This window comes from Elaeis guineensis, chromosome 7 (assembly GCF_000442705.2).
Source record: "Elaeis guineensis isolate ETL-2024a chromosome 7, EG11, whole genome shotgun sequence".
In the NCBI taxonomy this organism is placed as follows: Eukaryota; Viridiplantae; Streptophyta; class Magnoliopsida; order Arecales; family Arecaceae; genus Elaeis; species Elaeis guineensis.
The window spans coordinates 99,729,207-99,747,966 of NC_025999.2; the positions used below are offsets into that span (position 1 = coordinate 99,729,207).

Genomic DNA, 18,760 nt, shown 5'->3' on the forward strand with positions numbered 1-18,760 from the left:
TGTCATCTCTTGAGTTTGGGGTGTGTGTTTGAGAGAGAGAGAGATGGTAGGGAATGGAGAGAATTCGGGTGCTAATGGCACGCAAGAGAGGTCTATGGAGGAGGGAACCGCTGGATTTCCGAGAGAAGAAGAGCATGCTATTCTAGACCATGGCTATGAGAATTCTACCACTGTCCAAGGCTGTGGCTTTGGTCTCTCTGTTCCTTTCCTCCAAAAGGTGTGACTTCTCCTCCTATATTTTATAATTGCATTCATTTTTTTCATTTATTCTCATTTGCTCACTTCTTCAGATATGTAGTTTCTTTGTGTTAGTTTGTTTTTGTTTGAGATTCTTATTTCCAATGGATTGGATTCTCTGTGCTTCAAATTTCCACTTGATGACAGAGTGACAAAATTCTTTTCTCATTCTTTCCTCTTTGAGAACGAATCCTAGTGTGGTTATAAGTCTCCAATAAATATATGTACTGGTGTGATCTGTGTCTCTGTTCTCGTGCAAATATGTTGTGCTTAGAAGGCATCAGCGAGTTCGACCATTCTTGCTTTCAATCGTTGATCAACTGGATTTGACTCCCAACCGCATCATCATTTATTAAAAACACTAGCATCCAACTTCACATCTAATAACTATAAAACTAATGATAAAAGTTTATACCTTGTTTAGGTTATTGATTACAAATTAATAAAAATGTTAAATTAAGTATTAATATATGATCCTATGTCATTCGTGAGAATATAAAAAATAATTAGTATAAAAGAAAAAATAATATTTTTTAAATATCAAAAATGTAAAAAAAAATTATAAAGTTGAAATACAAGATTCTCTAGTGAAAAAAAATAAAAAAAAGGTCTAAAATTCTCATTAGTTAAGGAAGGATCCTTTAATGAATAACTAATAAAGATAATTTTAATAAGTAAAAGAAATAAGCAAAGCTTAATTTCTAAGAAAAAAAAGGTAAAAAAAAAAGGTAATAAGAAATAAACAAAATACTTAATATAAACAATAACATTTAGAGTATAAGATTTTTTGTATTTTAGTTAAAATTAAGAAGCCATAAAAGAAAAAATATTTTTACTCTACAAAATTGAAATAGAAACGAAATATAGAAAACATGAAAAAAATAAAATATCTAACTATAAAAATATTAAAAGGACTTGAAATATAGATTAAATTAATGAGAAATAGATACTTAAATATAGATATTTAAGAATAATATATTATTTTAATTAAAAATAAGAAATAAATTAGCAAACTAAAGAAATATCAGGGAAGGATTGTGTTAAAATAAGGATAGAGAGGACTAAGACCAAGTGGTGGTGTTTAGGTCTGTTCATGGGCTAGACCTCGGATCTAGATTCTATTCATTTTTAATCAGATTTTGGACTGGGCTTATATAAATTTTGATATTTTCTAAATCTAAATCCGACTCGTGACCAAATCTAGTGGTGATTCATTTAGAGCGAGAGGTTTAGGCATGAATAACAATAGGAGACATACAGGTAGGATAAGAGTTCCAAGGGGTTAAACTATCTTTTAGCTAGGGAGAAATATGGGAGGATACAAACGTTTAGATGGATAAAGATTAAGATAGATTTGTTAAATAAGGAGATTGGAATGTAACAAAGAAAGAAAATTCTCTCTCCTGCATCTACCCATGCAGTTGATTTATATTTAATAAAGTTTCAAACGAACTACTAGCTTAGGTAATAGGCTGCACCACTTGGAACTATGTGCTGATTAGGCCTGCAGGGTTTAGCATGGCAAATCGTATTGATCAAGAAAGAGTTGGGAGATTTGGTTCGATCAAAAGGGCTTATTATGGTTCACCTTTGGTCCCGTGTTAGTACAGACACAAACAGTTTGACACAAGTAATGTATTTTTTTTTTAGTATGACGAAATTTAAATGCTTGAAGTTAGGCATAATTTCGGCTGACTATGACCAAGATTGTGTCACGTCCACGAGTTCTTATCAATGCTTCTTCTGTTTTTTTCTCAATTTTTAATTATTATTTTCAAAACATGGTTTTGGATCGAAATGTATTCTATTGTAATTATCTTTACCTGGATCTAGAGCGCAATCCTATCCATTTTACCCTATGACAATGACATGATCCAAGGCATGGGTTCGTCAGGGCCCACAGGAATCAGATGTAGTTGCTTTGGACCGATCATAATCCTCCAAATTCGGGAGACGTAGGGAGGGACTCTCCAATTTCAAAAAAGAAAGTGCCTTTTCTTTTTTTTCTTTTTTTTTCTTTTTTTTTGACTAAGACGGGCTGTTCACGCTAATGAAGTATAAGTACATCCAAGAAATTAGATTTTTTTTACTGTTTAAAAAAATTATCTCAGAAAAATATTCCATTTACCTAAAGCTCCAAATGAATCCGATTGACCTGTGATCCGATCTGCATAGACCTGATCCACATAGATCTGATCCGAAATATTTTAAAGGACCCATAAATTCATGTCGGATTCTAAAATTAGATCTATTTTATTTTTTAAATTAAATTTATATTTATTAAATTTTGATCCGATCTGATCTGTAAAAATTTTTGAATTGATTTCAGTCTTGAGATAAATTATCCAACCAAATCCAATGAAATCCGAACCTAATACAAGACCCAAATAAACCCAATACAAAATTCGACTATGATTATCTTCTTTGGTTTCATTCTTCTTTGTTTATTGAAGTTCAAAGCTCAACTTCTTTTTGTTTCTTTTATTTCTTTATTATTTTTTTTTATTCCTTCAGTTCTTTAGAAGGTGATCCATTTAAACTTATAATACTGCTATTTCACCAATCTCATTTAAAATTTTAAATATATGTCAAAAAGAAACATGATGAAAATAGAATTGAAATATTTATTCATTTAATATTACAGAAGTGATAGAAGTATACTAATTTAAAAATGAATAAAATATAACTCTCTGATTTTTTTGTACCTTTATTTATCCAGACTTACACACAGATTGATAAAGAATCATGATTCTATTGATTAAAGATTGTTGACTGTGGTCACTAACTTTTCAAATTATATCAAGTATATTGATATTCATTTTTATATATTCTCATTAGTTAGGTCTTCGTACTCATTTTAGCATCATAAATTTTATTAAAAATATCAACAAAAATAAGAATATAAGTAGAACTAGATATTGATTAAGAACAAATAATAGGTTCAGTATCTATTTGACAGTCTAAAAATTGGTATATAAGCCAATAACAAAGAGCATATATTGAGTTTACCAAAAAAAAAAAGAGTATATATTGAAGAAAAGCAAGTCCTTAGATACTATTACCGTACAAAATAATGTCATGGCAATCTTTATTTGGTATTTATTGATCTTGTTATTTATAACTCGAATCCGAATTGATTCGGATCTGGATCTGAATCGAATCCATATTTTATAGATCGGAATCAGATTATACATGGATCCGATCCAACTCAAATGACTTGTTGGATCAAGAAATTTGATAATAAATTCAATCCGATCTGACCTTCTATTAGGTTGGATTTAGATCTAATATTCAAATCCAATCAAAAAATGAGAATAGTTAGATGTCACTTATGATCCGATCCGATCCGATCCGATCTAATCCAATGCATTTGCACCCCGACATTTACCACTGGGCTGTGAGATGGCTCTAAAAATTCTAGACCGGCCAACGAGAGGGCTCATGAAACGCACCACCCAATGCTCGAGAGTTGTTCGGAAGCATGTTGCAATGCATGAAAAGTAATCGGAGGTTCCAGGCCTTGGACTCTAATCAGAAAGTACTATTGCAAGCAAAAGATAAGAGGGTGGTCAAAAATATAGGAGTCAAAAAGAGGAGAATTGTTAGACGGATCAGATCCAACGAGTCCGCCCGAAACATAGTGATCTTGTTATTATGATTATGTTGCAATCCTTAATTTTTTTTTCTTTTTGGGTAACAATTGCAATCTTTAATTACCAAAATAAATTGCTCTCCCTTTTCAGCAGAGGCAGTTGGATTAGAGTGGGGACTTGCGCAAATTTGACTTAGTAGAACGCTAAACAGGAGTCATTTGACAAGGACATGGAAAAAATCAAATTGGATGAAGGATAGGAAAAATCAAATTAGAAGACAGGATAATCCAACCTCCATGATAAGAAAAATTGAGAATGGTGGAATATGTGACTTGATCTGACATCCCACCAAGTCGACCTAGAAATGTAATTCAAAAGAGCTAGCTTTGTGAACAGCGATGGACACAAATATATATACCTAAAAAAATAATAATATAAATTTATATTTGTATATCCTCTATTAGGGATACAAATGAGTCAAATTGTTAATGAATTGCTTGAGTTCAACTTGATCATTATTAATTTTGAGTAGTTCGAATAGTTTTTCAAATCAAACTCAAATAGCAAGATCGTCGATTAAAATATTTACAAATCTACATAAATTTATATATTTTTAATAATATTAATTTTATTTATAATATATATTTTATTATAAATATTATTAGTAGAATGAGGATTGATTTTGAGTTCAGGCTCAAGTTGGAGTATGATTCGATTGATATTTGAGTCGAATCAAATTAATCTCTAATTTTATCTATTTTTTTATCGGATCGAACTCAAATTTAAAATATTAAAATTTAAATAATTTCAAATTAAATTTTAAAATTAAATATTTTGATTCGAGTTGAATTTAAATTTTTAACTATCCGATCCAGTTTGAATCAATTATGCCCCTACCGAGAGAGAGAGAGAGAGAGAGAGAGGAGTGTGTGATGTTTCGCGAGGAGCCGCCATGAGCTAAGCCCACGTTTGGACTATCTCGTCGTTGTTAGGTTCCACGTTATTATGCGGTAATGGCAGGAACTTTGATATCATGATTCATGAGATGAGGTTGGGTAACCAGACTTTTCACCCGTTACAAGTTTAGACCAGTCTTGTTTCCGGCTTAAATAAAGCTTTATCGATTTGTTTATTGATGATATAATTATTAATACAAGATAATCACGTTACGGCCTCTTGTTTACGTGTCGGGAAGTTACTTGAACCCGAGGGTGTAATTCCTTATCGTGAACTCGTCCGACCTCCAAAACCAATCATACCTTTATATGACAGCTGATGGAAATGGGAGGAAATATAAATAATTTCAGCATGAATTTACCACAGAGCATAATTTTTTGGGTGGCAAGAATATAAGATGAGACCAGGACAACGTATACGTATTGCCACATCAGGAGAAAAGAAGCCGGCCTCCGATTTTATCATAGTTTCTCTAATATCTATTTTCTTACAAACATAAAAATAAAAAAAAAAATTACTACTAAAATCATCAATCTCATGATTAAAAAAAATATATATCATTCTCTATATTTTTTATTTTTAAAATATATTTTTTATCAACATATATTATATGACTAAGCGATACATATCAAATAAAATAATCATTAGATAAATCAAATATATCTCTAAGTAAATTGATATACAGTTTATAGAATATGTAATTCATGTATATATACGACATTGTCAGATGTTGCAAACTTAGCAAATTAGTAATCGAGTAATTAAATATATATTTTTAAATAAATTGATAAATATATTTTGAAATATTATATTTATCAGTACACACTACATGATTAGATGATATATATTTATCGACTTTTTAATACATACCACAATTTTTTTTTAATATATATCCAGCAATGGTCTAATATACATCTCTAGATAAAATGTTTGTTATAGAAATTGTATATCAATTTATCTGAAAATATGCATTGTATTAACAAAGCTTGTAGTGTATATCAAGAAATCGATAAATATATATCATTTGCTCATATAATGTATACAAGTGAGCATGATGTTCTAAAAATTATATATTAATTTGTTTGAAAATATGTATTGGATTGCTAAATGACTAATTTGCTAAGTGTGTCTTATCTGGATGTACACTGTTACTAGCGAACACTATATTTTAAAAATTATGTATCAATTTACTTAAATGTATGTATTGGTTTACTAAATGACTAAATTTGCTTAGTGTATTTTATCTGGTGGTATAGCGTGCATTCATAAAAAAAATATATATTGAAAATGAAAAAAAAAAGAGAATGTCATGTATGATCTCTTTTCTTTTCTATCGGTTTAAAGAGAGAGAGAGAGAGAGAGAATCCATTGGCAGGAGAAGTTCCTAATTTTTAGACTTTTGCTTCAAGATGGACAACCAAGAAAATATAGTAAAATAGAAAGCTCACTCTATATTTTCTTTTATAATGTTTGTCCCATATAATTTTTGTTCTATTTTTGCTATTTATATACCTTTAGTATATCCTCCTTCAAACAAAAAGTATTTTTAATATGAGATGGTTAAGGATTTGTGGCTCGGACGGGTTGATCTATGTTTTCACGTAAAGAGGGTGTTGTCCATTTCAATCATATGAGAGAGAAGAGAGATTCTAGACAAGATTACGGGAGATGCATCATAATCCGTCAGAGGTACATTGGCTCCTATCTTGAGTGTATTGTTGCGGTCAAATATTCATGGTTCGATATATATGATATTATCCGCTATGGTCAATAAACCTCATAGTTTTATCGTTTGAAAAATATTTTATATAAAAAAAATAATTTTTTTCTATATAAATCAGAATTTTTTTGACTCACAATTAATATGATACTAATAACATCTTTCCTTCTATATCATATTACCTTTCATGCTGCTAACATAGTCATTTATTTTATAGTGATATATCGGGATGAGTGCTCGATGAATAAAGCTCAATGAGCTAGGATCGGTGAGGTTATGGTTTCTTGTCAGATGGTGTTCTTGTCCTTCAAAAGCAACTGCCACCATCACATTTTTAAACCCTATTAGTTAGTAGCCCAAACGGCAAATCTGTTCCATTATTAAGGTTTTAGAAACTAATTCTCGATGAGTCTAAAGTACGCTATGAGCAAAGTATGCAAGTGAAGGCAGGGGAATTCATAGCGCATCCAGCGCCAAACGTCTCATCAGCGTCCCGTGATTTTATCTGACACGGATGTCTTACCATCATCAACCCTCGTGCTGGGTTCTGCGATTGCAGAAGCTGAGTTCTGCACGTGCTTTGTTAGGGGTTGTTGTAAGGCCTATCTAGACATTTGACACATATTTTATATATATATATATATATATATATATATAGACACGTGTTTGTGTTTTAGTTTTAAAAATAAATTAAAAATATGATACACCCAATGCACGACTGTTAAAAAAAATTTATTAATTGAAGCACCCGCGGAGAATGGAAGAAGTGAATATTATATAAGATAAATTAGTAAAAATTTTTCGTTTGAGTTTAAAATTAAAAATAATTTTTTAATTAAATTTTATTTAAAAATAAATTTTTAATTGACATAAATAATCAAATTATTCCTACAGTTATAAACTAATATTAGAACAACACTGCGATATTAAAAAATAGTACTATCTTATTGTAATATAATATTATTTTATTATAAAATAATACTATCTTATTATAATATAAGAATATTACGAAACAGTACTTTCTTATTATAATGCAGTACTATTTTATTGTAATATAATATTATTATAAAATAGTACTGTAATATAATACTATTATAAAACAGTACTATCTTGTTATAAAACAGTACTGTCATATTATAAAATAATATTGAGATTTTAAAAAATAATATTATCTTATTATCGATCAGTACTGCATTACGTATTATAAAATAATATTGTGATATCAGAAAATAGTACTGTCTTATTATAAATCAGTACTGTATTATTGTAAAATAATATTATCTTATTATATAACCATACGAGGGTATAAGGGTATAACGGTTATTTCAGTTAGAAATAGGGAGTTGCTTTTAATTTATGTTTGAAATGGGGAGCTACTTTTAGTTTAAACTCAAGTTGGGTGCTACTTTTAATTTGAAACATAAAATAAAGATTTTTATCTAATTTATCATATCATATATCACATCGTAATCCTATTGATTCATGCTCGTATTTATTATATAAAATACCATCTTAATTTTTTTATTGAAAGCAAGATATTTTTTAATATCTGATTTGGGGCTTGAATAAGGATAAAAATTGATTGGATGATATATGTTTGAAAGATCTATTTTTATATCCAAATTTAAATTTATATATTCCATTAATATTCATATTTAAATCTATATTCGTTAAAAATAAAAAATATAAATATAAATAAACAATAATCTAAACCATATCTAAATATCTGCATTCATTTATAATCTTGTTTAATTTTATATATTCATAAATTTACTATTAATTTGATCTGTTATGTATTTAATAATATTTTTATTTCATGATCATATAAATTTAATCATCAAACTTATATTATATTAATATCTTTCTGATTTGTATTTTTATTCATTTAAAATAAATATAAATATTTATTATATTTTTAATTATTAAGTATTTGAAATAATTATGAATATGCTAAATATATTTTTTGATAAAGTTCGAGAAAAAAAATTAAAAAAAGGGATTGCTCGCGGATTGTCCTACCGGCATTCAACGCTCTCATCCCTCCCCACTCTGTTTTCCTACTCTGTTGTCCAAAGCCAGCTGCACGCCTTCACACCTTCCATATTATTCCTCCATTATAACGGATGTGGTGGGATAATGGTCAATCCAAGTGGAGAGAACGAAAATAAAAAATTAAAGAAGAAAACAAAAGCCAAGAAAGAGGCAGAGTTCTACTGGGTCTTCTCCTACTCCCCTTTAAATGCAAGCCTAAGTCGAAGGCTGCTCCTTTGTCCTTGGACTTGCTCTGTCATCTCTCAGGTTTGGAGCGTGTGAGAGAAAGAGAGATAGAGAGAGATGGGAGGGAATGGTGAGCATTCGGTTGGTAATGGGACGCAGGAGAGGTCTATGGAGGAGGGAGCCGCTGGGTTTCCACTAGAAGAAGAGAATGCTATTCCAGACCATGGCTATGAGAATTCTACTACTGTTTCTTTCCTCCAAAAGGTGCGACTTCTCCTCCTATATTTTATATATGACGGTATTCATTTTAATCCATCTCTCAAATTTTTTAGAGATGGATTAAATGAATACCGTAATATGGTTTCTTTGTGTTTGTTTGAGATTCTTATTTCCAATGGATTGAATTCCCGGTTTCTCAAATTTCCACTTGATGATGGAGCGACAAAATTCTTTTCTCATTCTTTTCTCTTTGAGAAAGAATCCAAGTATAGTTATAGGTCTCCAATACATCTATGTACCGTTGTGATCTCTGTCTCTGTTCTCGTGAAAATATGTTGTTCCTTGGAAGGAATTAGCGAGTTCGACCATTCTTACCTTCAATCGTTCATCAACTGAGATTTGATTCCAAACCGCATCATCATCTATTAAAAACATTAGCATACATCCACCATCTAATAACTATAAAAGTAATAATAAAAAGTTATATCTTGTTTGGGTTATCAAATACAAATTAATAGAAATATTAATTTAAATGTTAGTATATGATATTATATAATTCATAAGAATATAAAAATTAATTAGTAGAAAAGAAAATAATAATATTTTTAAATATGCTAATGTAAAAAATATAATAAGGCCAGCTGAGCTGTTAACAATTGTTTTTTTTTTTTCCGAAAAAATTAATAGCAATTCCTTTGGTAGGACTTTTGTTTGCGTGTTTTCTTAAAGAAGAAGAAAGAAGGTTTCCAAACGTATAAACAAACTCTAGTTCCTTTTCTGATGTAAGGGGTTGGACCGTTTCTTTTTCCATTTCATTATTCCCCATCAGTAGAAATATGAACACGACAGCATTAGCAAGTGAAACTAGTTGGAGTATGTCCTCTACGATTGCTACGGTAGAAATTTTTTAATTATGAGGGCCTGGTATTTTGAAGCTATGGTTGCAGGTAGCTGGCCTACACCCTGATCACTTATGAACCAATTCCATTGGTTTTTTTTTTTTGCAGACTATTTATTAACCATCTCTCCATGCTGGCAATTGTGATGCACATAACTCAACCAACTTTGATAGAGATGGTGATTGTTTTTTTTTTCCCCACCCAAATTATGTGCAGATACTTGCTGAAGTGTTTGGGACCTACTTTTTGATATTTGCCGGGTGTGGCTCGGTGACTGTGAATCTAAGCAAGGGCACTGTTACATTCCCTGGCATTTGCATTGTTTGGGGGCTGGTGGTCATGGTTTTGGTCTACTCGGTCGGCCACATCTCTGGAGCCCATTTCAATCCTGCCGTCACCATTGCCTTCGCTACGTGTCGAAGGTTTCCATGGAAGCAGGTGTTTGATCGAACTCTTAGTCCATATGTTGAACAATTCCAGCTTGATTGAGAAAATTCTATGCTTTCTATATGACCACCATTTATTATCTCAAATTATATATCCCTTCCACCTTACGTTCATGTAGGTGCCGGCATATATATTAGCTGAATTGATGGGATCGACCCTTGCAAGTGGTACACTGCGGCTGTTGTTCGGAGGAAAACGTGAACTCTTTCCGGGAACCATTCCGGCCGGCTCGGATGTGCAGTCCCTGGTGCTTGAGTCCATCATCACCTTCTACCTCATGTTTGTGATATCTGGTGTAGGCACTGACAAAAGAGCGGTAAGACACAGCTCTCAAAATGATGTAAACATGGATGAAACTTGTGGCTTTTGATTCTGTCAGCCAAATTAGCCTTCATTTTTGAAATCAAATGACCACAAGCTCATTCAAAGAGTTTTGAATCACTGGTCCATTTGATTAATTTGATTTCTTTCAGTCCATCTGTTGCTGATAAGTTGATAGTGATCATATTTGACCGTTTCTATTGTCCAGGTAGGAGAATTGGCTGGGCTAGCAGTTGGAGCTACTGTCCTACTAAATGTGCTTTTCGCCGGGTATTCAAACATGATCAATCAAATCTACAATGAAATGTTTATACATACATACATACACATACACACGCATATATTCATACATTTATATGCACATACGTGTACACATACATGCATTCATTAATACACATCCATATAGAATTGTGTTGCCAGTGCAGAAGATCACATTGCTGGATATAGCATGTTTAGGTCATAACTCTTGTCTTGAAATGCTTTTAGCCCTTCTTGGTTCAAACACGAACACATCATACATGCTTTTCCTGAGAAAGCTCAAAGTAGCATGAATTATGAGTCTGATTAAATTTTGTGACAGCCCTATATCAGGAGCATCGATGAACCCGGCAAGGAGCCTAGGCCCGGCCATCGTGTTTAACCGATATGAGAGCATATGGGTCTACATGGTTGGTCCTATCTGTGGGGCAGTAACAGGGGCATGGGCGTACAACCTCATCCGTTTCACCAACAAGCCCTTGCGTGAGATCACCAGAAGTAGCTTATTCCTTAAAAGCCCGGGCAGGAACAACTCCAGATAAAGAGCATATAGTTCTAAGCAATCAATTATTTTTGTAACCCTTACATTTTCCTTCTTCCATAGATATCTGCAGAAAGAGTGCTCTCAGTGGCAACGTGTGATGCAAGTTGGTCCGTGGAAGAAGGCTGTATTTGTTTTTTAAATATGATTTCTTAAATTTATTTCGCTTTCTGCGCGTAGATCTCTGGTTGAGTTTGGAACAATTCTCAGATTCCTTGCAAATCTTATTCTAAGAGGGAACATTTCTAATTCTCTCTATTGAGAAGACCATCTGTATAGATATATAAATATTGCGGGTGGGTGATCTGATAACCAGCAAACCTATAATCTTATGGACCAAGAGTCTAAAAACACTAAATTATCATAGACAAGCATTTCACCTTTATAATGTGGCACCGACCTATTTTTTAAAGATCAATGTGAACTTGATGAGGGCGAATGTTGGCATCGCTAGAACCACCAAGTTGTCAAATAAGATCCAAGATTTCCTCACCAAACTTTTTGGCAGATAATTCGCAGATACTTCGTAGATGCTTTTTTTTTTTTGAGCAAATTCTTAGTAGATAGCCATCAAAATTATACAGACAATTCTTGTTCAGAATATCCTCAGTTCCTTATTATCTTTTCTTCTTCTTTTTTAATGTATTTTCTTTTCTGAAAGAAGGAGCAAAAGTAAAACCTTTGGATTGATAACTCCATGGAGATAATAAAGGCGGCATTTAATAGCAAAGAGGCCTTTCAACTGCTGAGGGAAATTAGAGGATTACGTATTGGATTTATAGGAAATTAGATATCTTTTTGGGGAATATCTTCACGGACCCCCAGGAGATCTCACATATGTTTTTTCTGGGGGGCACGTGTATCACAATTGGGAGAATCCAGCTCTTAAACTATGTCAAGCCGACAGCCCACCCCATGTTGCAAATGAGATATTTTATATCGTCCAACGGTCAATAACTTTTGGTAGCTACCCTATCAGAATTTCAGGGCTTGTCTAAAGTGGAGTTTGATGCAATTAAGAGTTGGGGTTGCAGTCCGACCGAGTGTCGAACAAGATGTGGTCAAGATAAATTCATAATAGATCAAAATTTGTTGACTTGAATCCAATTTATTTATAAAATAGAACAAAAATTCACATCCAAATTTCGCTATTTTATTAAATAGATAATCTAACTCGATCTACAATAAATTGAATAAGTTAACCAAGTTAAATGATTAAGCTTCACCATCCTTAATTAAGAGGGGTCTAAGATATATATGCTCACCTAACCCAATAATTCGATGAATACCTTCTCCTGCCCCTTAGCTTACCTAGACAATTCCAGTTCAAAACATAAAATAATATAGGTGATCTCAAAAGTGTTATTTTAAAGCCTTTCTCGACATTAATAATTATTTTGAAAAAAAATGCACCATAAAAGTTTCCTCTGAAGAATTTAATTAGAATAATGTCATCATATAGAATCTGGATTGTAAATGGCAAAGAACAAGAGTGTCGCTAGTGCTAGGTAGACCTTCAAGCGTGCAAAAGAAATTCTTCTTTTGTAAAAATGCCGTCCAAAAGACCCAATTCAACGTAGTCCTTTGATTCATGACGGCAATCCAAATTGTGGGTTTCTTTTTAATTGTTTTAGATTTTTTCAAAAAAAAACTTTTCATCTTTTCTTTCCCCCTCCAAGCAAAATCAGATTTCCAGCTCCAAAAAATAATTGGAACCGAGAGCAATTAGAGGACTGGACTGACTGGTCCTCTAAATTTCTCATGGAAAATATGCAATACACTCATTTCATGAGGGCCAGTATGGCATTTATTTTTGCTTTGTATCTTTGTTCTCTACAAATTAGAGGAATACCTCCATAGAGGTTAATGTTACGGATAGCATTTGCATTAAACTTCTACTATTTCTTAATTTTATTTTCCCTCTTTGTGAAAGCAAAAAAACTATGGTTACCGAAGCATTGAAGATTTTACAAACAACAAAAAAAAAAAAAAAAATCACCATACATGCATGTTGTTTAGTCTAGTTAATTTTTCTTCTTAAATTTTCAAAAATAAAGCAATACCAAAAATAGCTCTAAATATTCAGTCTAGGTTTAGGTTTAGACAAAGCAAATACTTCAATTTTATGCATTTAAGTGCTCCGTTTGAATGATAAGATGGATGCTTTTGTCAAACTTCTACACAAGGAAGACCATGAACAATGACTAAAAGGAATTTTTGTTCTTTTATCAAAAAGAAAAAAGGAAATTTTGTTTTTTTAATTAGAAATGCTTCCACAAGGACAAGCGTCCGACTGTATTAATATACACATGCATAACCAAACCTCACCAAAACATAAAAGTAGAGAACAAGAGATATTAATCTAAGGTTGCAGTGCCAGGATCTGCGATCACTATTGGAAGAGGCTCATATTTCACTAATCACATTCACTTTACAAAGTTCAAAATAATAACTGCTCTTTCATAGATATTCCTCAACAGTTTGTGTCCGTACCATTCAATTACAGAAGGCCTTGCACCGAGAAAGAAGGGGGAAAACCAGAAAAGGGAGATGAACCACAAATTTTATCACTAAGATCAGGCTGATACAGCCCCAAAAATTTTCCATGCCAGCGTGACATTGCAAAATAGGGAATTAATTGGTTATAAACAAGCTACAATAATGTATAGCATCTAATTTGAGTCATATGAGCTACAAGCATATCATCATTCTCTGAGCCAGGGTCTTCTTGTGCTACAGTGGGGATCACTTTATCCCCATCCAAATAGAGGATTGTATAAGTTTTCTTGCTGGAGTCAAGCCTTCACATCATATATTCTGAATAGCCTCTCAAACTTGTCATCCTAGAAAAACATAGATTTCATGTGATTGCAGGGGCAATCAGCTTTCAGGTAGTAAATAAGCCTCCAGGTAAAGATATGAATGTCAAAAAGTAATACAATGAATCATGTCCGAAAGAACCGTTCAAAGATTGTTACCCATGCTTCAATTTGTATTTTCTTCAACGAGGGATACATCTCAAGTTTTTCTTGGCTAGCGTCTAAGTATGTATCTCATGTATACAACTGATTCTTATATTCTGATCCTGTGCTATTAGATTAAAATAGTAGAGGAAAAATAACCAAAAGATTGTTACCCTTGCTTCAATTTGGATTTTCTTTTCACCCCTCCTCTTAAAGAGTCTGCTTCCATTGAAGTTGAACTTCTCTAAAATCTTTACTATTGCTCAAGTTTTTATTTATTCCATGAATTCATTAATCAGAGCAGATAAACTTTTGTTATCCAAATATTTGATCTCTTTTGATTTCCAATGTTAAGTGTGGATTATTTTTCGTCTGCATATAGACTTCCAGCAACAATAGAGGAGTCACTTTTAGATACATTGATGAAAGTATTAGGATCTGATATTTACTGTCCGATTGAAGTATGGATAGAGCCAAGCGTTGCAATTGCAATACCAAAACTTTGGAAGAAACTACTATTGCTGAGCTGTAAGACCTTGAAATTGCCTAGTGAGCTTACCACATAATATTAATTTTCTTATATTTGCTTCCAGAAAAATCAATATCTTTATTTGTTGATATATTTGTATATTTTCTTATTTTATATAGTTCTTATTTATCAATATGTTTGCATGTTTTCTTATTTATTAAATATTTATTTATACATTTGTACATTTTCTTAGTTTATATATCATTAGTATCAATATATTCTTATGCTTTTTTTATTTATACCTTTGTATAAAACATCAAAGAATTTTACAATTACTATATTATTCAATGAATTTCCAAAGCAAAATAAAATCAATTAATAGTTTTCAAACCTTTAATTTTCTAATTTCCCCCTATGTCACAAATGTATTTCCCTAGTATCCATCAATACAACAATAACAAAGGAGAGAGAACGCAGGAGTGGAGGAGAGAAATTCTCTTTTTTTCCTCATAAAAAGAAAAATAGAGAAAACTCTACCTCATCCTCCTAATAATTCTCGCTCTCCTCTCCAATCCCCTTTCCAGAAAATTCTGTCTTCCTAATCCATGCTCCTCATGTACTTCTATCATCTCCTAATTCCACATCAACATGTCCCATAATTTCCTGTAAATTGTGGGAACAACATCTGCCAAGATCTGTATGAGTCCAATGTAAAAGATATAAATCTATTTCGATGCCAAAAAATGTGCATCATAAAGAGGAACTCAAAAAGGGAAGAGTACAGTTTACATCTACAACATTGCAAAAGCTGAACATGTTCATTAATATTCATTTTTATTACATTATTCCGAGCTTATGATGACCAAGAACAATTGCTCGATGTCTCAGCTACAGCACAGCTTCAGCCCTAGCATTAATGCTACTACAGTGAAAAGGGTTGCATGCTTGCTTTTATTAAGGCACTTGCTCTAAGTCTGGGGTAAGTTACACACTTACACACCAGCCCCTGCCAGGCGCCGCCTTGTTGCATTTGAAACTGCCACCTGACCAAGCCTATCAGCCTCATTTGACACCAATCGCTCTCTGACAGGTGTATAATGCCGGAGCCATACACCAGTATACACCTAGAAGACCAAAGAACATTAGAGAAAGTGCATTCCTTTCATATACCCAAATATTTATTTAATAATGACCAAAATGCTTGTTGTTTGCTAGGTTCCAGCCAAAGACAGACCAAACATTTATGGAAAAGGAAACCTCACAAATTGCAGTACAAACAAATTATGACAAGCATGGGCTTCCCAGCTGTCTACATATAGTGTTTTCGATATTCAAGAATGCTTTATGCTTGGGAAGGGGACGGGGGAGGGAGATACAAGCTGAACTCGTCTCTGTCACTTCAGCAGTACAACCGAAGTTTTTTTAATAACAACCATTATAACATTGAAATGGCTGTTATAATTGTTGCTATGTTATAACATACATAGGAACAAATAATCAGCAATTCTTACATATCCTACTAATTATACATAATTTTTTTCACTATATTCAAGATTTTCATTGCCAGGTGTTTTTGAGGGAGGTTCCACCCCCACAAAGAAAATATATATATTAAACTGAAAATTTAATATGGAACATATGCACAGATACATACCAAATTAAACTCAAAATCCCTGAAAATTTAAGATGAAGGCAGCAGAGATGAAACAAAATTAATGGATTCGGTGTTATATGGTCCATAAATAGAACTATCCTGAACTTGGGGGGGGGGGGGGGCAGACAAGATGAGATGACATGAAACGAAAGGGGACTTGTGTTGAAGAGTTCCGAATGCTACTAGATACCAGTAAAACAATATAGTGGCAGATTATCATTCTAGCAACTATTATCTTTGTGCTTTGTTAGCAGCTTTTTAAGATGTAAGCCTGTTAAAATGTTCCATTTTATTGACTGCACCACTGAATATCAATTTTCTCTTCCGAAGAATGGCCCAGAATATTCCTCCAGTTGAACCATTATTTTCTACCACTATGAATTAATGCACCTCTCTATGGAGTAGTTTTAAAGAATAAAGAACCACCTATTCTTCGTTCCAGATTTTCTATCAAATATTTGTCTACACAACCAATGTAGAAGCCATACTGCAAACATCAATTTGCAAAATATTTATTTCACACCTATTTATTTTCATTTTAAATCAGAAAAAAAGGAGAAATCCATCTACTTTGTGTTAAATATAGTTATTCTTATGAACGTCAATTCTCATTGGATTATGGTCGCTCCTTTGAAAATGCCACGTCATTGCCCCAGAACTCCCTTCCCGTGGTGTCATCTGAAATCCATCTAACACATCTTTCAGCAGTTACAATTCTTCTATCAATTCCGAAAGGTTCTACTAGTTCAAAGTTGCAAATAAAGATCCTCAAAGCATGCACTCCTTCAGCCATGGGTACATGCATCAGTAGTTCACAGAAGTCTACCAAGAAAAAGTGTACATGCAGCCACCATCTGCTCTCCCTTTAATGCATTTCAAGATTGTTTCCTGTTTATCACAATCTGTCTGTAACACGATCCAGTATGATATGTATTTGCAAATTGAAACTACCACCATTCCCTTCTTATCATTTGAGATTGTCAGTTAGAAATTTAAAACTAGGATGCAACTGTCAAACTTCATACAGGGTTTTCCTTTTTCTTATGCCACCTTGTGTAATTGAATATATCCAAACCCATCATTCACAGTTCATGACCAGGGAAAAATGACTGGTTAATCTGACTCAGTACTTGCCAATATCATCACTGCTGCTTCACATTCATCTTTATGATAAAGAAAATGGAAATGAAACACTGATGTTTTTGGCTCAAGTCCACCAGTTAATCATGACAGCAGAACTGAAAAACGGATATATTTATGCATCTTGACACAGTTAAATAAGGTCGGTTAGCTGATGGTTGAAAAATTGCATTATTTCAACAAGTAGAAAAAAAATTCAATGAGCATACTAAATGTTATCAGTCATGATGAGCAACATTGACACACTTGATATGCCAATATTTCTTGCTTTAGTAAGGAAAAATGTCTGATTTGGATATCAACTCCTTGATACAATAATTTTGATCTTCAAACAAGCATACAGAGAGAAATGAAATGTTGAAAAAAAAAGAATCTGGTAAAGTTTACAACTATCCTGGCATTAAAAAGTTGACTTACGTAATAAATGCTGATATGAGGGAATGTTGGAAAAGAATACAAAAGGTTGAAGAATTCATCTCAATATTTTCAAAGAGAGTTAATATCAGATAATAATAAAATTGATCCAAACATATGGCTACAGTGTGCGATCAATGTTCCATCTTCTTCACATCAAGCCACATCATCTCATGGAAATTTCAATCTTAATACTACAAAAGGAAAACCTTTTGATTATCATGACTTTATATCTGCAGTATATACTGACCTGCTGTGGTCTCATGATCTTTGTATCAGGATCATCAAGCGATTCTCGCCAGTGTGCCAGGTAGCCAGCCATACGAGGGATGGCAAACAGCACAGGAAAGAACTCTGTTGGAAATCCCATAGCCCTGATAAGGTAATAGCATTAAATTAATTCTTGATGCAACACTGGAAGAGGAAGTAAATCAATTCTCTGAATATACCTGTAGATTAGGCCTGAGTAAAAATCAACATTAGGATAAAGCTTCCTCTTAATGAAGTACTCATCTGACAGCGCAGCTTTCTCTAACTCAACAGCTACCTATGAACGTACTCACATTTTTAAGAAGTTATAAAATAAACTAGAAAAGAATGCAGTGAACTTTGTTCAGAAATTAAAACATGCAAAAATATGCACACATATATGTAGGTCTATACAAGAGAAAGAAGAGAGCAATTGCCAAACTTCTGGAAAGACCTGTCTTC

General features: G+C 32.7%; 2 protein-coding genes across 3 annotated transcripts; one reads left to right on the forward strand and one right to left on the reverse strand.

Moving 5' to 3' along the window:
* On the forward strand, positions 1-11,580 carry LOC105048091 (aquaporin NIP1-1). 2 transcript variants are annotated; one of them, XM_073260466.1, is made up of 5 exons: positions 1-217; positions 10,059-10,280; positions 10,408-10,605; positions 10,819-10,880; positions 11,191-11,580. In XM_073260466.1, exons 1-5 carry the CDS (start codon positions 44-46, stop codon positions 11,408-11,410), a joined length of 876 nt encoding a protein of 291 aa, XP_073116567.1. In that variant the 5' UTR covers positions 1-43; the 3' UTR covers positions 11,411-11,580. The 2 variants fall into 2 exon arrangements, with proteins under 2 accessions (XP_073116567.1, XP_010925587.2); XM_010927285.4 differs by lacking the exon at positions 1-217 and adding an exon at positions 8,686-8,988.
* Positions 11,581-15,552: 3,972 nt separating this feature from the next.
* On the reverse strand, positions 15,553-18,650 carry LOC140859085 (citrate synthase 3, peroxisomal-like). Its single transcript, XM_073260467.1, has 3 exons — positions 18,499-18,650; positions 18,300-18,423; positions 15,553-15,965 (listed from the first exon to the last, which is right to left on the reverse strand). Exons 2-3 carry the CDS (start codon positions 18,417-18,419, stop codon positions 15,834-15,836), a joined length of 252 nt encoding a protein of 83 aa, XP_073116568.1. The 5' UTR covers positions 18,420-18,423; positions 18,499-18,650; the 3' UTR covers positions 15,553-15,833.
* Positions 18,651-18,760: the final 110 nt, after the last annotated feature.